The sequence below is a fragment of the Hyperolius riggenbachi genome, chromosome 4 (genome assembly GCF_040937935.1).
Source record: "Hyperolius riggenbachi isolate aHypRig1 chromosome 4, aHypRig1.pri, whole genome shotgun sequence".
NCBI lineage: Eukaryota > Metazoa > Chordata > Amphibia > Anura > Hyperoliidae > Hyperolius > Hyperolius riggenbachi.
In genome coordinates, this window is record NC_090649.1 from 425,853,518 (window position 1) to 425,873,166 (window position 19,649).

The 19,649-nt window shown below is 42.2% G+C and overlaps 1 protein-coding gene across 5 annotated transcripts in view; it reads right to left on the reverse strand.

Moving 5' to 3' along the window:
• MACROD2 (mono-ADP ribosylhydrolase 2) overlaps positions 1-19,649 on the reverse strand; it is a 3,010,403-nt gene that overhangs the window by 291,003 nt on the left and 2,699,751 nt on the right. For all 5 annotated transcript variants that reach the window (XM_068232461.1, XM_068232460.1, XM_068232457.1 and 2 more), the window contains exon 9: positions 6,125-6,206. In XM_068232461.1, the coding sequence (XP_068088562.1) occupies positions 6,125-6,206 (82 nt within the window). The remainder of the gene's footprint in view (positions 1-6,124; positions 6,207-19,649) is intronic.

Consider the following 19,649-nt stretch of genomic DNA (forward strand, 5'->3'; position numbering starts at 1 on the left):
GACTTAACCACTTTGCATCCAGATCTTGTTTCCCCTTATAGACCATAGCAGTTGACATTTTAGCTATGTCCCTATTTAATAGCAATATAAAAAAAAAAAATTTCAAACAATTTTGTTTTCTATGCATTTTAATGGGAAAAGGATGAAACAAAAAAAAAAAAATAGAAAAAAAACAAATTTCTCTGTTTTACTAATTCAAGTTTAAAAATAAAAAGTGCTACTGTAGATAAAACACACACATTCGTTTGGCTATTTCTACTGTTAATCATAAAAACTTTGACTAAGATTACATTCCTGTCATAATTTATGGTGAGGATATTTGATTCTGAAATAAGGCTACAGTGTGTATTTTTCACTATGAACTGAGAAAATTAAAGCATTTTTAATGGTAAAAATCAATCTTATCGGCTCAGGGAACATATATTCCCGTTCACTGATTAGTGCTGCAGCAAATAGTGCCGGATGTGTGCATGTGCATAGGAGCAATGCCTAACGCACGGTTAGGACGTAGATATACATTTTGTAGCTGAAGCACAGCTGTGCACGACAGTTGTGCTTCAGCTACAAGATGTATATCTACGTCCTCATGGCTTAGATGAAGTCAAAGAGGACTTAGATATACTGCAGTGGTGGATAAAGTGGTTATTGATGGAGTCTAAAGAAAACACTTCCCACTCTGAAAACAAGGGTCAGTTACAGATCGGCTACTCCTGACTTTCATCTGCTTGGTTGGTTTGGTCCACTGTTGACAACAGGTCAGGTTAGTGAACAGGAAATAGAAAAACATTCATAAATATGTAAAATAATAATAAATAATCGTAACATTTGTATAGCGCTTTTCTCCTGTTGGACTCAAAAGGCTCAAGAGCTACAGCCACAAAGGGCGCGCTCAGGGGGCCACCCTGCAGTGTAAGGAAATCTTGCCCAAGGACTTCTTACTGAATAGGTGCTGACCCTAGCCAGGATTTGAACCCTGGTCTCACATGTCAAAGGCAGAGCCCTTAACCAGCACAGTATCCAGCCACTGTCCAGAATGTTCAGACACAAAATGATAGCAGAAAGCACTGCAATCGATGGGAAAATCAAATGCGGGTTGCTTATGTTTGGTGTGCAAGTGTTGTGATCAGAGGAAAATCTAGGGAAAAAACACATATAGCGAACACTAAAATTGTGCCTGGGGAAGAAAGGGGGAGGCACAGCCTCAAGAAATTTTAAGGTGTAGTCTAAAATTTTGTTGTGTCCAAGTTGAAGTGAAGAATGGTCTGTAAGAATGTATGGCAACAGGTCAGTGTAATCCACACAATCTCCATAAGGAACTCGACCCTCTGCGGATTCTTATCCAACGATTACATTTATTGAAGTGTTACGGCAAGTATACACAGCATGTCACTACCAGCACAACGTTTCGGGCAAGGTGCCCTTTTCTCAAGGAGCACTTGAGAAAGGGCACCTTGCCCGAAACGTTGTGCTGGTAGTGACATGCTGTGTATACTTGCCGTAACACTTCAATAAATGTAATCGTTGGATAAGAATCCGCAGAGGGTCGAGTTCCTTATGGAGATTGTGTGGATTTGACTGGATTTGAGGAGGCTTGGTGACCCTTCTTGCCATAGGAACTCCCCGTGATACAATTACCGCCTGAAGCCCGCAGACCGCCCCTGTGCACACTTTTGAACAGGTCAGTGTATACATATCCCCCAAAAACCAATTAGGCAGATGGTTCCCACCTTAAAAGTGTAATCAGGCAGCAGAATGTCCCTCAATTAATTAAATACACACACATGCACACACCTCCAGATAAAGCTTACCAGTCTTCATGCTGTCCAGCATCGAATCACTCTGAACTGATCTGCTCTGCTCCCTGCTCCCCAACTCAATTAACACTGAAGAGCAGAGACCCCGCCAGCTGCAATCTCTCTTTAAAGTAAGAGGGGTCCATGGGACATGCCATACGTGGCTGCTCCCCTCTAGCTAACCCTCTGGTTGCAATGGCTTTGATACTTCCCCGAGGGGTTAGGGACTCTACTAGCAACTACAATGACTGAGTTCTTGACCAAACAAAAAGGTATTAGTAAAAAAACAAGAAAGGTGGTGGTGGCAGCAGTTGGGCGGGGTGTAGTGTCTCTTCAGGACTATGTTATGGAGGGGAAATTGTTTTTGTACATTAGGACTGTTTCACACCAAGTTCGTTGCGGACAAAATCATTACATTGCAATGATATTCCTATGGGGCTTCCTCGCCAAGTGCAGTGCGGTGTGGCTGGTTCCGACACAGAAACCGGCATGTTTTTACAGTGGCAGTGAGGCATACTTTGATTGTACTGCATGCCTCCCTGTATCATCAGACTGCAGCAGTAATGTGCGGTGCGACTTTTCAGTTACATTGCAATCTCATCGCAACGCAACTGAGTAAGCGTGACAGAGCCCTTAGGGTAGGGAAACAGTTTGTGTGTGTGTAGCGATTCTCTCCAAAATGCCAAAATGGAGTAAAACTGAAAAAATAAAGCCATGGTCGGAGTTACACTTTACCAATCCACCTATGGATAAAAACGAGTATTTCCTCTTCGGGAAATAAATGTGGAGGTTTCATCTTTCTCTATCCTCATTTATACTTCAGCAGGCATTTTCACATGAGATAAATCTACTTCTATGAACAAATTACATGCCATATTCAATTATACTGACATGTGCAAAACACATTAACAATCTCCATGTTGGTCATGGTGTTCATTTAATGCTAAATGGGTTTATACAAAGATGTTTAAATGGAACGTCTCGTAATTTATCTTCTGAGCCTTATTTTTTTTTTTTTACAGATTCAGGTATTTATGATTTGTGAAAGGTGCATCAGTAAACACAAAGAAAAGAAAAAAAGGCATGAAGTTGAGATGCTTTTACAGTAATATTGTCTATTTGCATCTATTATATGCTAGAGTGTAAAGGGTAAAGAACATATAATGTATAGAACATGGATATACTGTATTGCAGAACAAGAGTGCTACCATTATCTTTTTGCTATTAGTATCTAAAGTTCAGATCAATGGGCTACACAAAGCTGAGGCATTGCAAACAGGAGTATTCCGACCTGCCTTAAGATGCACGATTGGTAGTTTAGCTCGGACTGGATCAGTAAAGGTACATCATGATGTCTAGATTGCCAAAATTGTTAACAAATTTAACTTCATTGAACTGAAATCTAATTACTCAATTCCTATGAGCTATTCTTCGTTCTTTTGTATATAAAACTAAACTATGCATTGTCATCGAAGGTTCTATTCTGATCAAACATTTCCTATCTCAGGCAGCTGTTGTCAACTTTGAGAAAATGACAAAGACCTCAGCCACTGATGCAAAGAAGTGCAGAGTGGGAGCAAAGATGGAGAGATGTTTGGATGGTGTCCAACTGCTACAAAACGATTGATGTCAACTGCCTGAGCTCCTAAATTGTTGGTAAATATTAACATTTACCCGAGGAACTTGTAGCTCATGCATGAATATCGTCAACACCTCCAGTCACCCATTGATGTATTCCAGCCCTTGATAGCTCTCATATCAGGAAATATATTTTACCATTTAAGAGCTGGGAATTGTTTGAGCGTGGTACTGGATGACAGGGTTACTTGCCAGCAGGGGCATAACTGTTGGGGGAACAGCCTCTGCAACCAAAGGGGCCCAATTACTTATTCTCCATCCCTCTGATACAGGGGTGCAACCTCCAGATCAGATGTTGCTGTGGTTTTTCTTGTTATGGGGGGGGGGGGGGTCATGATGCCACACTTGTTTATCACCCCTGGCAGATGGTCCCCTAGGCAATAGGGGCCACCATAGGGGTTAGGGCTGAGAGAGCAAGGGGTCCCCTTCAATGTTTCACTGGGGCCCCATGATTCATAGTCATGTCCCTGCTTACCAAAGAGGAAGTTACAACATAACCACCAAGACAGAGATTTGGCCTCTGCTTTCGCCAACACATAGAGCATTTTGAGGAACTGATAAGGGGTACTGAACAGTGGATCTGTCTGCCAAATCTATTGTGAGGTCCAGAATGGCTGAAAAGATCAATTCAACACTATTCATTCAGTGTTGAGTTTAGTAATGTACAGTTTTAAGATGCATTTCAACTAAAACATCATCATTGAATGAAATGGGCAACAGGAAATTCACAAAGGTTTGCACATTTCCCCAGTAAAGTATAGACTGCTATTAACAGTGTCACTTCTTAGCAGATACTTCAGGCTGTCATCCTACTAGCGTAAATGAAAAAGCGATGTGCTCCATCCATTTTGTGTTCGTTGTCCAAAATCATCGCCGCTCACCTGTCCCGCCCCCGAGTCGTCGCCACTCGAGTAGGCCTGCAGAAGCATGGTGCTATCCATAGGCTGCACAGGTCAATTAGGCCGTAGCAATAGGGAGAATTTTCATTGGTTCACCATGAACCAATGAAAATTCCCACTATTGCTGAGGAGTCCCATTGGTCTTTTGCAGCCCAATTAGGATTCAGATGCTTCTTCTCTGTATACAGGGACCGAGCAACGGGGCAAATGCAGCTGACTGCCCAGGAGTATCACGAACTGTACAGAAGTGCAGTCTGCTTACTCCCACGGATCCCACAGTTCCATTGCAGAGTGTTAAATGTGAACATAGGAACCATTCACTGTCTGGTTTGCAATGAGCGGAGAACAGACAAAATATGCCCGTTCTCCACTCTAGTGGTAACAACCTCACAGGAATATACAGTATGTTGGCTGCTCTCCAGAGAAGACAAACTGGAAGTTCTACTCACAACAAAGTGCTCTGTATCACTGACACAGGAAGCGAGGGGGAATTAATTCAACAGTAACACCAGTAAAAGTGGACATCGTTTTTCGCCTTGTTACAATCCTATCTGTGTTTTCTTGGCTTTTCTTTTAGAACTATGATTTCCACCCACTTCCCAAATACTTTGGTTGTTGGTTTCCACAACATTACCTTGCGAGCTCTTTAAAAGGACATTAGGGTTACGTTCCTACTGGGGCATTGCGGAGAGTTGTGTTGAACAATCAAATCACTTTGCTAATGTGATTCAATTTCCGTATACAACAACAAAACATTTATAAAGCGTTTTTCTCGCGTAGGACCCAAAGTGCATAAGCTTGTCTCAGATCAGCACATAGTGATGTGTACAGAGGGGTAAGTTATGTCATTGTAATGCAAGACCAAACAGGTGGCTTTTCAGTTTTATACTGTAATGATACGTTTACACTGGTGTGTGCACAATGCAGTGCCAGAAAATCTATTGGCATAACCCGAGGCAGTCAGAGATGGATTAAGATGTAACGAGGTCCTAGGCAAGGTGGTAGACTTTGGGCTCCCTTGTTGTCCTATTGGAGTCCTATTAGCTGAAGTGAAGAGAGGTCAAAGAAGGTGGCAGGTGGACTCCTTGAAACCCACTAGATCCCAAGCACCAGCCTAGGCTGCCTGGTGGATGATCCTGCTCTGTATGCAGTCCCGAACAATGTGTGTGCAGTGTGTGTACACTGTGTGTGTGTGTGCGTGTGTGTGTGCGTGCGTGCGTGTGTGCGTGTGCGTGTGCGTGTGTGTGTGTGCGCTTCTGTGTGTGTGCAGTGTGTGTGCAGTGTGTGTGCAGTGTGTGTGTGCAGTGTGTGTGCAGTGTGTGTGCAGTGTGTGTGCGTGTGCAGTGTGTGTGCGTGTGCGTGTGTGTGCGTGTGCGTGTGTGTGTGTGACCGTAGCGACCCTGTTTTTACAAGTAACGCAAATCCCTAGTGTGAACATAGCCTTAATGACATTAATTATTCAATATACACAGTAATAAGAATATTAGCAAAAATATATGATATATATACTGTATATACATATAAAAATATATTTATGCCCATTAGAAAACACATATTCACACAGATGAATATATGCATACATGCTAAAACACAATTTTCAAGAAAGTTAGGTTTTTTGCTAACATTATCACACAAATCCAAATCAGAATATTTGCAAAAAAAGGGGGGGTTTTTTTGCTAAAAATTGTATTTTGCAGAAAATCCCATCGTACATTTGTGAAACATTTTAAGCAAAAATGCAATATTTGATGCAAAAGTTACTTTTTTAAATATTTTTTTAAAAAAATACTGTACCTTTTGGGAAAACCTCTGGGAGTTTCTTTTGGTATAACTTGTGATCAACTTCCAGAAATACACAGAAAATGACGCGGTCTACCTGCAGAAAAAGAAGAGCGAAAACAATACGTAAGAATGATTGGCGATATTTTTAAATGAGCCTCAATAAGCTAATATTGATATTGACACTCTGCATATTACATGGCACGTTTAAGAACATTTGTGCCATCAGCATAAAGAGAAATCGTATAAATAAAGCCTTTTACTGACAGTTCTTTAAATAATCTTGCACATAATTCTTGCTAAGCTAGCAGTTCTCATATCATATATAATGATGATTTGCAGGATCCTAATCAGAGCGGTGCAGGAGAGAGGAGTGCTATATGTTTCCCTGACAAATGTACAGAACAAAAACACCATGCATAATTAATACAAATGCAGTGAGCAAATTTAAATCATTTTGTTAATTTATGGGGTATTATTTTTAAATTCCCACCAGTGCTTTGGATATTCATGTAGCACAAATGAAAGTATGTAAATTCATTTAGACGAAAGCACGTTTCGGAAGCACGGCATTCATTAACAGCTCAGGGTAAAAGCAATTCGAAATATAGCATCCTATTTATCAAATTATTAATTTTACCATCTTCCCCCTTTTTAATATATCTAAAAAGATTTTAGCTATAATTCACCAATACACCAGAGAGGGGGGAAAAAAACTCTGCTAATAGCTTGTCCAAATGAATCACTGGGAGTCCAGAATAAAGAATAGCGCAAAACAGATTTCATCCTCTTAGTAAAGAATGTTTGCGTTTAATACATGTACACAAACAATTTAATTGCAAAGCTGCCACATTTGATGGAAAATATTTGTACATATGGACTTGACACTGACTACAAATAAGCAGAGCATGCTGCTATGGGGCCCGTAGCAAAGAGAAAGGGCTGGATTTCTGGAAAGGCCCATAAGGCCCGGGCCTTGGGCATCTGCAGCCCAAAGGGGCACCTGAACATAAAGGAGGGGTTGCTACATATGAAAGAGGAGGCTGAAAATGGGAAGCAAAATATGAAAAAGGGTAACTGATGCCCAAAGACGCTGTTAATTAACCTCCCTGGCGGTAAGCCCGTGCTGAGCACGGGCTATGCCGCCGGTAGGCACCGCTCAGGCCCCGCTGGGCCGATTTGCATAATTTTTTTTTTGCTACACGCAGCTAGCACTTTGCTAGCTGCGTGTAGCATCCGATCGCCTCCGCTACCCGCCGATCCGCCGCTATTCCTTGCGCCGCGGCCACACACCCCCCCCCCCCCCCAGACCCCGTGCGCTGCCTGGCCAATCAGTGCCAGGCAGCGCTGTGGGGTGGATGGGAGTCCCCTTTGACGTCACGACGTCGATGACGTCGGTGACGTCATCCCGCCCGTCGCCATGGCGACGGGGGAAGCCCTCCAGGAGATCCCGTTCTTTGAACGGGATCTCCTGATCTCCGATCGCCGGCGGCGATCGGAGGGGCTGGGGGGATGCCGCTGAGCGGTGATGAGCGGCTATCATGTAGCGAGACTTTGTCTCGCTACATGAAAAAAAAATAATTAAAAAACACTACTTTGCTGCCCCCTGGCGGATTTTTTTAAACCGCCAGGAGGGTTAAAGAGAGAGGGGCTACAGTACATGCATGATACACATGGAAGAGGGGGGTGCACATGGAGTGGGAGGGGCGCTGCTGTACATGAAAGCGGAGTCACGACATACTTGGCCCAGGGGCACAAAAAGTATAAATCTGGCCTTGCCCAGTGGCAATGACCTATTGTAATAATTGGGTCCCTAGTAGGACCCTGGTGTGCAGAGTAATTTGAGCAAAGCAAAGGAGAGTCATTATTTATACTGGGGGCTACTTAATCCTGGGAGTCCCTCTGGCTACCTATACTGAGGTGCTGTTTATTACTGAAGACCCATATTGGGGCTACCTGATACTGGGGGTGCCTCTGACTACCTTAAGGCGCGTACACACGCCATATTCCCACACGCTGTCGGCAGACTGATAATGCCGTTTCTGAACGATCCGCTGAGCAGATCGTTCAGAAACAGCCTTATCAGTCTGCCGACAGCAGGTACACACATGCTACTGTCGGCAGAACGTCCGCCTAGTGGGATGGTCTGGCGGACCCGTCGTTTGCGGAAATATGGCATGTGTACGCGCTTTTAGTGGGGATGATCAATTCTGGTTACCTATACTGAGGGGGTTGGCTAATACTGGGGGTATCTCTGGTTACCAAGACTCAAGGCTGCCTAATTCTGGGTGGTACCTCTGGTTACCTAAAACTGGTGGGGGAAGTGCCTTACTTTTTTTTTGGTAGGGGGCTCCAGCCAAAATTTTGCTATGGGGCCCCATGGTTTCTAGCTATGTGTCTGCAGCACTTGGCGTGCAAATCAGACATGCAGCACAAATCAGACACAAAACAATTAGCGCAGTGCCGTGCCGGAATCAATCAGCTGGTTCATTCCGAATCCTAATGCCCCCCCTTCCTTTAACATTGACCTCTTCCTGTTCTCTAACCCTAGAATCGTATTAGCAAAGCATGCACACATTAGATTACTGTTACCTTACCCAACTTCTTGTAATCAACTAGGGAAATGATGATCCTATGTCTATCAAAAATCCACTTGGTTGACCTTTCTAGGGTGATGGCTATAGTAATGCCCGCCCAGCAGGAAGTTCCCTGCCTTTCTCTCCCCTCTTCATAACACATTCATACACATTTAGCTGTGACTTGATATCCTGACATCCAGACCATTACAGCGCTCATCATAGTGCCAGATCTCCAGCAACCATAGAAACATTTAGGCATAGTGGCGGTTGCTTGGCGCCGAGACAGCGGCGTTTAATAAAACTGGATGTTTTGGTGTTTTGACATGTGTGCTGTATGTCACAACGTTTTAATGGATTATTGAAGCGCGGTTAAATCTGGCAGCGAATTCCTCACTTCCCATTGAAATGCTCTGCAAATCTTATCTTAAGCATTGCAAAGATTACTAATTAATTTGCTTTTAATTTTCAGGCTACACTGTTGTCGTGTCTGCCACTCATCACGCACAGCTGCCAAGCTGAGATAGTGCTTCTGACTAGGGAGACCACTGCTGAATATTAATGTTGCGGTTGCCATTTGGCCTAAAAAGTGAGATGCACACAATGCTTATAATCATGAAGGGGATGACACCGGCAACCTGCTTCAGTGATACATAAAACCACTCTATACTTTTCTCTGAGCTCGGTTTGGGGTTAGGAGGGTGGTCAGCCCATATGTTAGTACATTTCTATTAACCACTTGAGGACCACAGTGCTAAACCCCCCTAAAGATCAGGCTATTTTTTTCAAAATAGGCCACTGCAGCTTTAAGGCCAAGCTGCAGGGCCGCACAACACAGCACACTAGTAACCCCCCCCCCCCCTCCCCCCCACCATTTTCTGGGCTCTGTTGGTGAACGCTCAGTTGGTGGGGTCTGATCACCCCCCAGTTGTTGGGTTTTTTTTACAAATATTTATTGTATTTTTTTAAATACATAAACATACTTTTTTCTCCCTCTACCTCCCTCCCACCCCCCGCCAGCCAATCACGGCGATCGGCTGTCATAGGCTCCAGCTTATAAGAGCTGATTGCTCTCTTGTGCCCCATGGGGACAGCCATGTCACAGGGCTGTTCCCAGTACAGCGCTGCACTAAGTAAAAAGATGGCAGTTTCGCCATCTAACAGTCTCCGAGTCGCGATCGCCGATGGGAAACTGAAGGCGGAGCCCAGGACTTGATGCCATATGACGTTAGGCGGTCCTGGGGCTGCCGCTGCGGTCACGCCCACTGAGTAATTTAAGGACACCAGAGGTGAAAATAAACAAATTAAACAATTGTATCTATCCTCCTTCTCCTAAAATGACTTTTTAAGATATTCCAGTGTTTTATTTTATATTTAAATCTACTGTTTTATTCTTTTTGATCAATGACACATTGATTGAAGTATACCAGAGCTACAATCTTTGAACTATTGACCTTTTTATCTATTTCCTGCTCTCAGAACCCATTTTCTGCTAGGAAAGTGTTTTATAGTTGTAATTTATTATCAATGAGGGTCACACTGTATTCTGACCCAGGCCTGAAAGGAACTGCCACTTACATACCTGATGTTTAACTCTTTCAGGCAGAGAAAGAAAAAAAAGGAAGACAGCATAGTTATTTGTGTGCCAGGCACTGTACATACACGTCTATCTCATCATGTCACATGTCACCTTGGGTATCCTTTAAGGCACAGTTCCCCAACCCTCTCCTCAAGGCCCACCAACAGTACGTTTTGCAGAAAACCACGCACATTCACAGGTGAGGTAATTAGTGTCTCAGCAAAGCTGATTAACTACTTCTGTGGATTTCCAAATATGCACTGTTGGTGGGTCTTGAGGACAGGGTTGGGGAACACTGCTAAGGGACATATTTATAAAGCAATTATAAACTTATTGCAATCTTATTAAAGTCATTTGTAGTGATATTGCTGTACTATAAGCATTAGTATAGGAGAATTCAAAAGATAATTGTAGCATTATCTCAGTGTTACAGGGAACCTAAAGCGAGAGAGATATAGAGGCTGAAATATTTATTTCCTTTTAAACAATGCATATTACCTGGCTAACCTGCTGACCCTTTGCCTTTAATACTTTTAGCCTTAGACCATAAACAAGCATGCAGATCAGATGCTCTGACTGAAGTCTGACTGGATTAGGCCTGAGACACACTGTGAATGCTTTCTGAGCGATTTTCTTACCATCAGCGTTGCTTTTTTTTTAAAAAAAAAAGCTCCCATTGACTTGCATCCAAATCATGTTAAAACTGCTGCAATTGTGGTTTTTCAAAAAAAAACGTGATCGTGTTGACTGAAGTAAAAAATATACTAATGGGATTAATATCTGTATCTATAGTGGAACTCCTAAGCTGGACTCTCCTGGAATCCCCTTGCCATATTTTCTATTTATTAGTTAAAAATCTACTGTTAAACTTTTGAGGGCGGGGGGTTTCCTTTGGGCACGACAGTTTCTTCTCACATCCCAGAAACATAGATAAGTTAAAGGATACCCAAACGGGACCTTTTACCAAGGAATGAAGTGTCATGGGAGTGATCCAATGGAGCAGTAAGCCTCTGAACTGATCAAAACACATGGCTATAGCCTCCATTTCATCACAGTTGTTTGGTTTGGGAATACTTTAATTGGCTTTCCCCAAGAAAACTGTCCGGAGACTATGATGGGCATGTGACTAGAGTAGGGATTAGATTGTGAAACCTTCTGAGGGAAACTAGTGACAAGACTATATGCTTCCACAAAATTTACATTTTTGCATTTCCAATCGGAGCTCGGAAATCGGAACTTGGAAATTGGATTTCCGCGGAACTCCGATTTACTGCAACTCGTTTATTTTAGCCCAATCCCTGAATTTAGTAGCATTGGACCAATCAGAGAATGTAGAATTCTTCCGCGAAGATCAGATTACTGTGGTAATTTTAGACCAATCACAAGAATTGGATACTACCGAGTCTGTCGGAGTCTTGTGATTGGTCTAAAATTTCAACTTGGAAGTATTTAGCCAATCAGAGAAGGCTAAACATTACAAAAGAAAAACAAAACTCAGAAAATCGGAAATTGGAATTGGCGTTAATCGGAAATGGTAAATCGCCTAGTTGCCAGGGCTCTTGTTCAGCTGACTGTGTGCAGACAGAAATACCATTACTTATTTCTGCTGGACTAGCACAGCTGAGACAACAAATAAGACCTACAATGACTCAAAACATAACATATACCACCATGTTGTTGTCAACACTAATAAATATGGATTTCCTGGAGTCAAATGTGTAATACAGTAAAAACTAACCATTATTGAGTATTAGAAAATAATACAAAGTTTATATAATCAAGGACACCACTCCTTGTGTTGGCAATGCATTGAATGATCGTACTAACATGCAAAAATAAATAGTCTGTCACAGTTTAGATTATGTTTTCCAGAAAAGCCTGGTATGTGTTTTATGGTTTTTACACCTATTCCTCAGAGGCCATGGGCATATTATGATTAATGTATAGCTAGTGAAGTGTGGTATGGTGTTAGTCGAGTGGCAGAAATGCAGGCATCAAACCTTGATTCCGGTGATACCTTTAGGCTGCTTTCACAGTAAGACGTTACAGGCGCACGTTAGTGCAGCCTGTAACGCAGCCCAACTCACAGTAATGAAAAATCAATGGGGTGTTCACAGTGTCCACGTTGCATCACATTGTAACGCTGCACGTTCTGTGAAAGTGCAGCATACTGTGCGTTATACACTGCTTGCCCATGCGCAGTGATTAACCACATGGCTAATTAATTAATATTCACTGCACTGTTGACGTGCAGTGTTTTCTTCCTGGAGCGGCCACTTGGTGCGCTGATTGGCTGGCAGGACCACTCCGCATCACGTGGTCCCGCCAGCCAATCAGCGCCACGGAGACGCAGTGCGCACAAAAAGCTGCATAACGCGGCCCACTTTGGCGTCCTCCTTGAACACTACCAGGCGTTGCGTTAGGGGCACGTTATGCGTCCATAACGTCCCATAAAACGCAACGTCTTGGTGGGAAAGAGGCCTTAATGACTAACTGTACATGTTTTTTTCCAAGCTTTCAAAACGTTAAGAGTCTTCTTCAGGCATTGTACAGAACTGGATCAGAACCGTACAATAAGAAGTTCTGAATCATATACCGACTTATATATGATTCTGTAGGCTCCATCTGACATGATGTCACACAGTTGTACCATCTTTGAAAGACTTCCTCAGTCTTTGGACTGAGTTAATTGGACTGAAGAAGTCTTTACATTTCAAAGATGGTACAACTGTGTGACATCATGTCAGATTGAGCCTACAGAATCATATATAAAAGTCCCCATGCAATTCAAAACGTCTTATTGTTCGGTTCTGATCCAGTTCTGTGCAATGCCTGAAAAAGAAACTTAACGTTACAGACGCTTGCAATAAACCATGTACAGTTAGTCATTAAAGGTGTTACCAGAATCAACTTTTGTTTGTTCGATGATTAATTTATAAAGTGCCAACATATTCCATCACACTGTACAGAGTAAGAAAAAAACATGGGATACATAATACAGACAATGGTATACACAAAATATAGACATTGGTAAATAATACAGAATTGGTAGGCATAGTAATTACAGTGAAAAATGCAACATGATGAACAAAATGTACAGCAAGTTCCAAGATACAAAAAAGAGTTAGAGAGCATACATAAAAGGCACCTTGCTGTGTTAGTAAAATAAAAGTCATGTCTCAGCTAGAGTGGTGTACATTTATGGACCTGGTAATTCAGAAGCTCTGTAAACATAAAATTGCAGCTGAAAAAAAAATACAGCCATCTGAGTGACAGAACACAGGCACACAGGCATAAAGGAGCAACCACAATATCTGATAAGCGACCACTGGAGTGTAGTGCTCACTACCGTATGAGTGCTTCTCTACTTGCATAAACAAAAACACTCTTCAAAAGAAGAAGATAACAGAGAGCCCAAAACAGAGTAGTGTGCTGCTGTACCAAAAGATATATAAAATATCAAATTAGAATAGCTTCACAAGTCAGGGTTACCTCCAAGGTAACCACTGCAAAGGCAAGTGGGGAGAATGAACCAGACCCCACTTGTATTAGGAAGTCGCTCTCTGTCATAACAGATGAGGTAGCCCTCTTCCACTGCAGGTGGACAACTAAATGTACAACTTGTATTGTAACAGAGACGCCAACAAATATAAAATATAATACAAATTATTTTTTAAAAAGGAGGCAGTGGTAAACTTATTTCCTGGTCAAAGACTAAAAATCAGTTATTTTCAAAAAAGGCTTATTTACTTACTTTATTTACTAATTTGCAAAAACTCTAACATACCCGCTATACACCAGCGGTTCTGGATGTAAGTCTGGCTACGGGGGCATAAAGAGATAATTTGCATATTCAGTAGCGGTGCATTGGGGAAAACCACATATGCTCACTTATGTCCACACTATAAGCGCTTTTGTGAGCGTTTGCCTTTAATTAGTGCTTGCTGAACGTTGTTAAAAAATCGCTCCCATTCACTTTCATGAAAATCGCTGTAAAATTGTGTAAAAAATGCTGCGATTGCCACGGTTGTGAACGCAGAAAAACATATGCAATCGCTGCGATTTTTGAACGATTTTTATAAAAGTGAATGGGAGCGATTTGTTTAACAAGCGTTCAGCAAGCGCTAATTAAACGCAAATGCTCACAAAAGCACTTGTAGTGTGGACATGGCCTTAAAGCTTAAAGGGATACTGTACGGGGGGGTCGGGGGAAAATGAGTTGAAGTTACCTAGGGCTTCTAATGGCCCCCCACAGACATCCTGTGCCCGCACAGGCACTCACCGATGCTCCGGCCCCACCTCCAGTTCACTTCTGGAATTCCTGACTTTAAAGTCAGAAAACCACTGCGCCTGCATTGCCGTGTCCTCGCTCCCGCTGATGGCACCAGGATCATACTGCGCAGACCAAGGACCATACTGGGCTTGTGCAATACTCTCCTGGTGACATCAGCGGGAGCGAGGATGCAGCTGCGCAGGCGCAGTGGTTTTCAGACTTTAAAGTCTGAAATTCCAGAAGTGAACCGGAGGCGGGGCCGGAGCATCAGTGAGTGGCTGCGCGGGCACAGGATGTCTGCGGGGGGCCATTAGAAGCCCTGGGTAAGTTCAACTCATTTTCCCCCAACCCCCTACAGTATCCCTTTAATTATCGCAAGTACCTTCTGTTTTAAAGGGAACCTTAACTGAGAGTGATATGGATGTTTCCTGTTAAACAATACCAGTTGCCTGGCAGTCCAGCTGATCTCTGTGACTGCAATAGTGGCTGAATCACACCCTGAAACAAGCATGCAGCTAATCCAGTCTGACTTCAGTCAGAGCACCTGATCTGCATGCTTGTTCAGGGGCTGTGGCTGAGACACAGGATCAGCAGGTGATTCAGGCAACTGGTATTATTTTAAAAGGAAAAATCCATATCCTTCTCAGTTTAGGTTCCCTTTGAGAAGGCATTAAGCATTGCATTTTAGAAGGAAGGCTTTTCGGTCTCGTGGTTTGGTCACCCCGAGCTGCTTTGTTACTCTGTTGTACTGGTCCAAGTACTATTCCATACAGCCATATCAATCCCTGTCATGCACTGACGAGGACCAAAAGTTTTAAGCAGGCTGTCTGCATGTCGGGTTGATATGACTCTGTAAAATTTAAAGCTATTCAAGCCTGGCTTCAGGGGCATAAAGAGATCATTTGCATATTCAGTAGCAGTGCATTGTGGGAAACTACAGATGTTCACTTAAAATTAGAGATGTTCACTTAAAGTGACACTGAAGCGGAACAAAAAAAAATGATGATACAGTATAATGAATTGGTTGTGTAGCACGGATAATTCATAAAACAGTAGTAGCAAAAAATAGTCTTATATTTTTATTTTCAGTTATATAGTTGTTTTTATAACTTTGCATCATTCTCTAATATTTGCAGTTTGCACACTACACTCAGCATTTCAAATAATGAAACAGAGCAGGCTAGTGAACTTTTGAACTTTCCTCTGCAGAAAAACATTACACAAACACGATACAGTGAGAGACAGTTGAGATAAGTGCTTCAAAAGACAGGGCTGTCTGCAATCAAAGTTTGATCGCTCAGAGAAGTTCTTTTGCATAGATAACAACTGAAGTTTCTTAACTCTTCCTGTACTGGAAACAATATTAGACTCATATCTGTGCTACTAATGTTTTATTTCTTAGCTGTACTACACATACAAATCATTACAGCATAAGTTTATTTTCACTTCAGATTCCATTTAAAGCTGAATTATCGCAAGTACATTCTATTTTAAGAAGGAAAAATCACATTAAGCATTTCTTTTTAGTAGTAGGGCTTTTCAGTCTTTTAATCCCCTATACTTTGCTAGTGGTTTTGGGTCACCCCCAGCTGCTTGGTTACTCTCTATTGCCTAGTACGCACAATGAGATTTTCAGGCAAATTTCCTGCCAGATCAATTATATTCAACATGACTGATCATATTTTGATTGATTTTCCGTAGGAGTGAACGGAAAAATCAATCATAAAAACGATCGAAATCAGATAGAACATGTTGAATATGATCGATCTGGCAGGAAATCTGCCTGAAAATCTCACTGTATGTACTACTATTCATAGTATACAAATTGAACAGCCAAAATGATTAAAGAGGACCTAAACTTATGTATAAAAGAGAAGGAAAACACAGAGATACTTAAATAGAAGTAATAAGTCCCTGTAATTTGAGCTGTGACTTCTGTCTGACCTGTGCCGTAGTGTTGCCGTTCAGAGAGGCTATATGTAAACACAGGAGGCTTAAAGAGGAACTTCAGCCTAAAAAAACATACTGTCATCAAGTTACATTAGTTATGTTAATTAAAATAGATAGGTAATATAATCTCTTACCCACCCTGTTTTAAAAGAACAGGCAAATGTTTGTGACTTCATGGGGGCAGCCATCTTTTTGGTTGAAAGAAGGTGACAGGGAGCATGAGACACAGTTCCAACTGTCCTGTGTCCTGATCACTCCTCCCAGCTGCTAGGCAATGAGAACATCAACATCAAAAATCCCATCACGTTTTGCTTAGCATCAGGGGAAAAACGCCCGGGCAGTTTTTGTTTGATGGGGCGGAGCTTAGCTTTTGCGCAGCTAAAAATTAGCCTTCAGTAAAAAAAACAAAGTTCTGATGCTGTGAAACTGTTAAAGAAACACCAAGCCTTTTCAGTACTGCTGAGTAGATTTTTAGTCTGGAGGTTTACTTTAACGCTGTATCTGCTTGCAGCAAACCAGGAAGTAACAGTTCTGCACCATCTCTGAGAAGTTCTGTAATCAGTAACAAAGAATTTTTTTTCTGTAAAGGATATTATGCTGTGGCTTCTGTTTTAGAATGGAGTCCTGGGTTTAGGTCCACTTTAAGTAGCTACAACCGCCCTGTATATATAAATTATGTGTATACCGGGATACTCAGACACTACCGAGTATTGTGGAGTCTTGTGATTGACTTAAAATTTCCATGGTATTCCGATTACCGCGGTAAAATTCTGCATTTTCTGATTAGTCCAATACTTCCGAGTCAACTCAGAAGTATTTAGCCAATCAGAGAATGCAAAAAAATGACAAAACAAATACTTCTTGGAAATCGGAAAAACGGCAATCAGAAATCGGCATTGGCGGAAAATTGGATTTTCCGTGGAATCAGAAATCGGCATTTCTGACCATACCTAGCTGTCAGGGCTAATGTTCAGCTGGCTGTGCACAGACAGGAATATAGTTAGCTATTTCTGGACTAGCACAGATACAACTGAGTCAACTAGCAGGACCAGCAATGACCCAAAACATATATCACCATGTTGTTGTCAACAACCATAAATAGGGATTTCCTGTGTAATGCAGTAAAAACTAACCATTATTGAATATTAGAAAATAATACATCATAAATGACACCCATCCTTGTGATGGTAATACAATGAATTATAGTACTAGCATGTATTAGAATTAGAATGTCACAGCTTAGGTAATGTTTTTCAGAAAAGCCTGGCGTATATTTTATGGTTCCCAGACCAATTCATCAGAGACCATGGGCATATTATTATTATTATTAACTTATAAAATGCCAGCATATTCCGTGGCACTGTACAGAGTAAGAAACAAACATGGGATACATAATACAGACAATAGTATACATAAAATATACATAATACAGAATTGGTAGGCAAAGTAGTTACAGCAACAAATGCAACATGATGAGCAAAAAGTACAGCAAGTTCCAAGATACAAAAAGGGTGAGAGAGCATACACAAAAGGCACCTTGCTGTGTTAGTGAAATAAAAGTCATGTCTCAGCTAGAGTGGTGGAAATGTCTGGACCCGGTAATTCAGAAGCTCTGCAGGGAACACACTTGTCTTTCAGTTTTCTGTGCACGGGTTTCTGCGTACTTTTTCTGCACACCAAGTGTGTTTCTTTGCAGGAAAACGCGCACGTTTTTTCACAGCAGTTGATGTAATGATTGAGAAAACTGACAAAATGTGCAGAGTCATCTTGCAGAATGTCAATGTTTTTTTCCGCGCATGAACAACATATTAAGGGTGAACTAGCCCATTGACTAACATGAGTTCTCAGGTCTCTGTGCAGAAAACACACACGAAAACAGTCAAGTGTGTTCCCTGCCTGAACATAAAATTACTGCTGAAAAAATATCAGCCATCTGAGTAAGGTCTCGTTCCCATTGCATTGCGTTCGCGTTTTGTTATTTTGACGCAATTTTTATTTCCTATTCCCCGCGCTTGGGTGGACATTGTGTTTTTGTGAACTAGCTAGTCCACTCACTGCAGTATTCTATGCTATAAAGCATCCAGGTGCGGGCATAAGCCCAGTTGATTTTGATTGGTGGTTGTGAATCGCGGTTGGACAGGTTGAAGCTTCCCTCCCTGTGGACCAATTTCCCTGGTGCTGTGTAAGTGCCATACCTATTTTAATACTAACTGTCTTCTCTACAACCTTCTGATTAGGTTAGTATCAGGAGGCAGGAAGGGGGATTTCAACAAACCGCGATGAGTTGTTATTCATGGTTTTAACTTATTAAGCTAGCCATACATCTAGCAATGATGGGCAGATTTCACCAATAGACAAATCTCCCTCTAATCGAATCTGATTAGAGGGAGATCTATTGGCTGCCGATACATTACAGGCCAATTCCCGATCACTTTCATGCTGAAATTGATCTGGAATTGGCCTTGTGACGTTGCATCCGTCTGCCTTGCCGCCCCAACATTAGGGGACCCCATCAAAGTTTTGTGTGTGGGGGGGGGGGAGGGAGCTCATGATTTATATGTTAGTTATGCCCCTGGTTCCCTCCTGTTTCCTAGCTAGCTCACAAGTAAATGTGAGCATGTCAAATGTCAGTAAAGGTCCTCTTGTTGACTTGGTGTTCCCAGGAAGAGGCGGGGCAGAGGTCAAAGTCACAGAGAACGATATAACAATACAGGGGTGTAACGATTGGTGTCAGCACACAGAGAGTATCTGATTATTGATGATCTGCAGTATCGCCAACAATACAGATGTATACCTGATTATGGATGATCTGCAGAATCACCAATAATACAAGTATGACTAACCTCTGGACACCTAATGAAGTGTAAGTGTTTGGTGCAACTGTAAGGCTATCTCCCGTGGAGCGAGAGACACAGATACTACTGCAGCCAGTGACCACCTGAGGGGCAGGTGGCCTCTGGCTGTGCAGGGACTATCTCTTTAAGAGGAGGAGATAGAGATAATCTTGCAGCCAGTGATTCCCTGATGGACTGGAAATCAGACTGTACTGCAGCCAAGGATTCCCAGATGGATTGGGAATCAGACTGTACTGCAGCCAGTGGACTCCTATGGGGTAGAGGCCACTGGCTGAACTGCAGGAAGGACTATCTGAGGAGCAGGAGG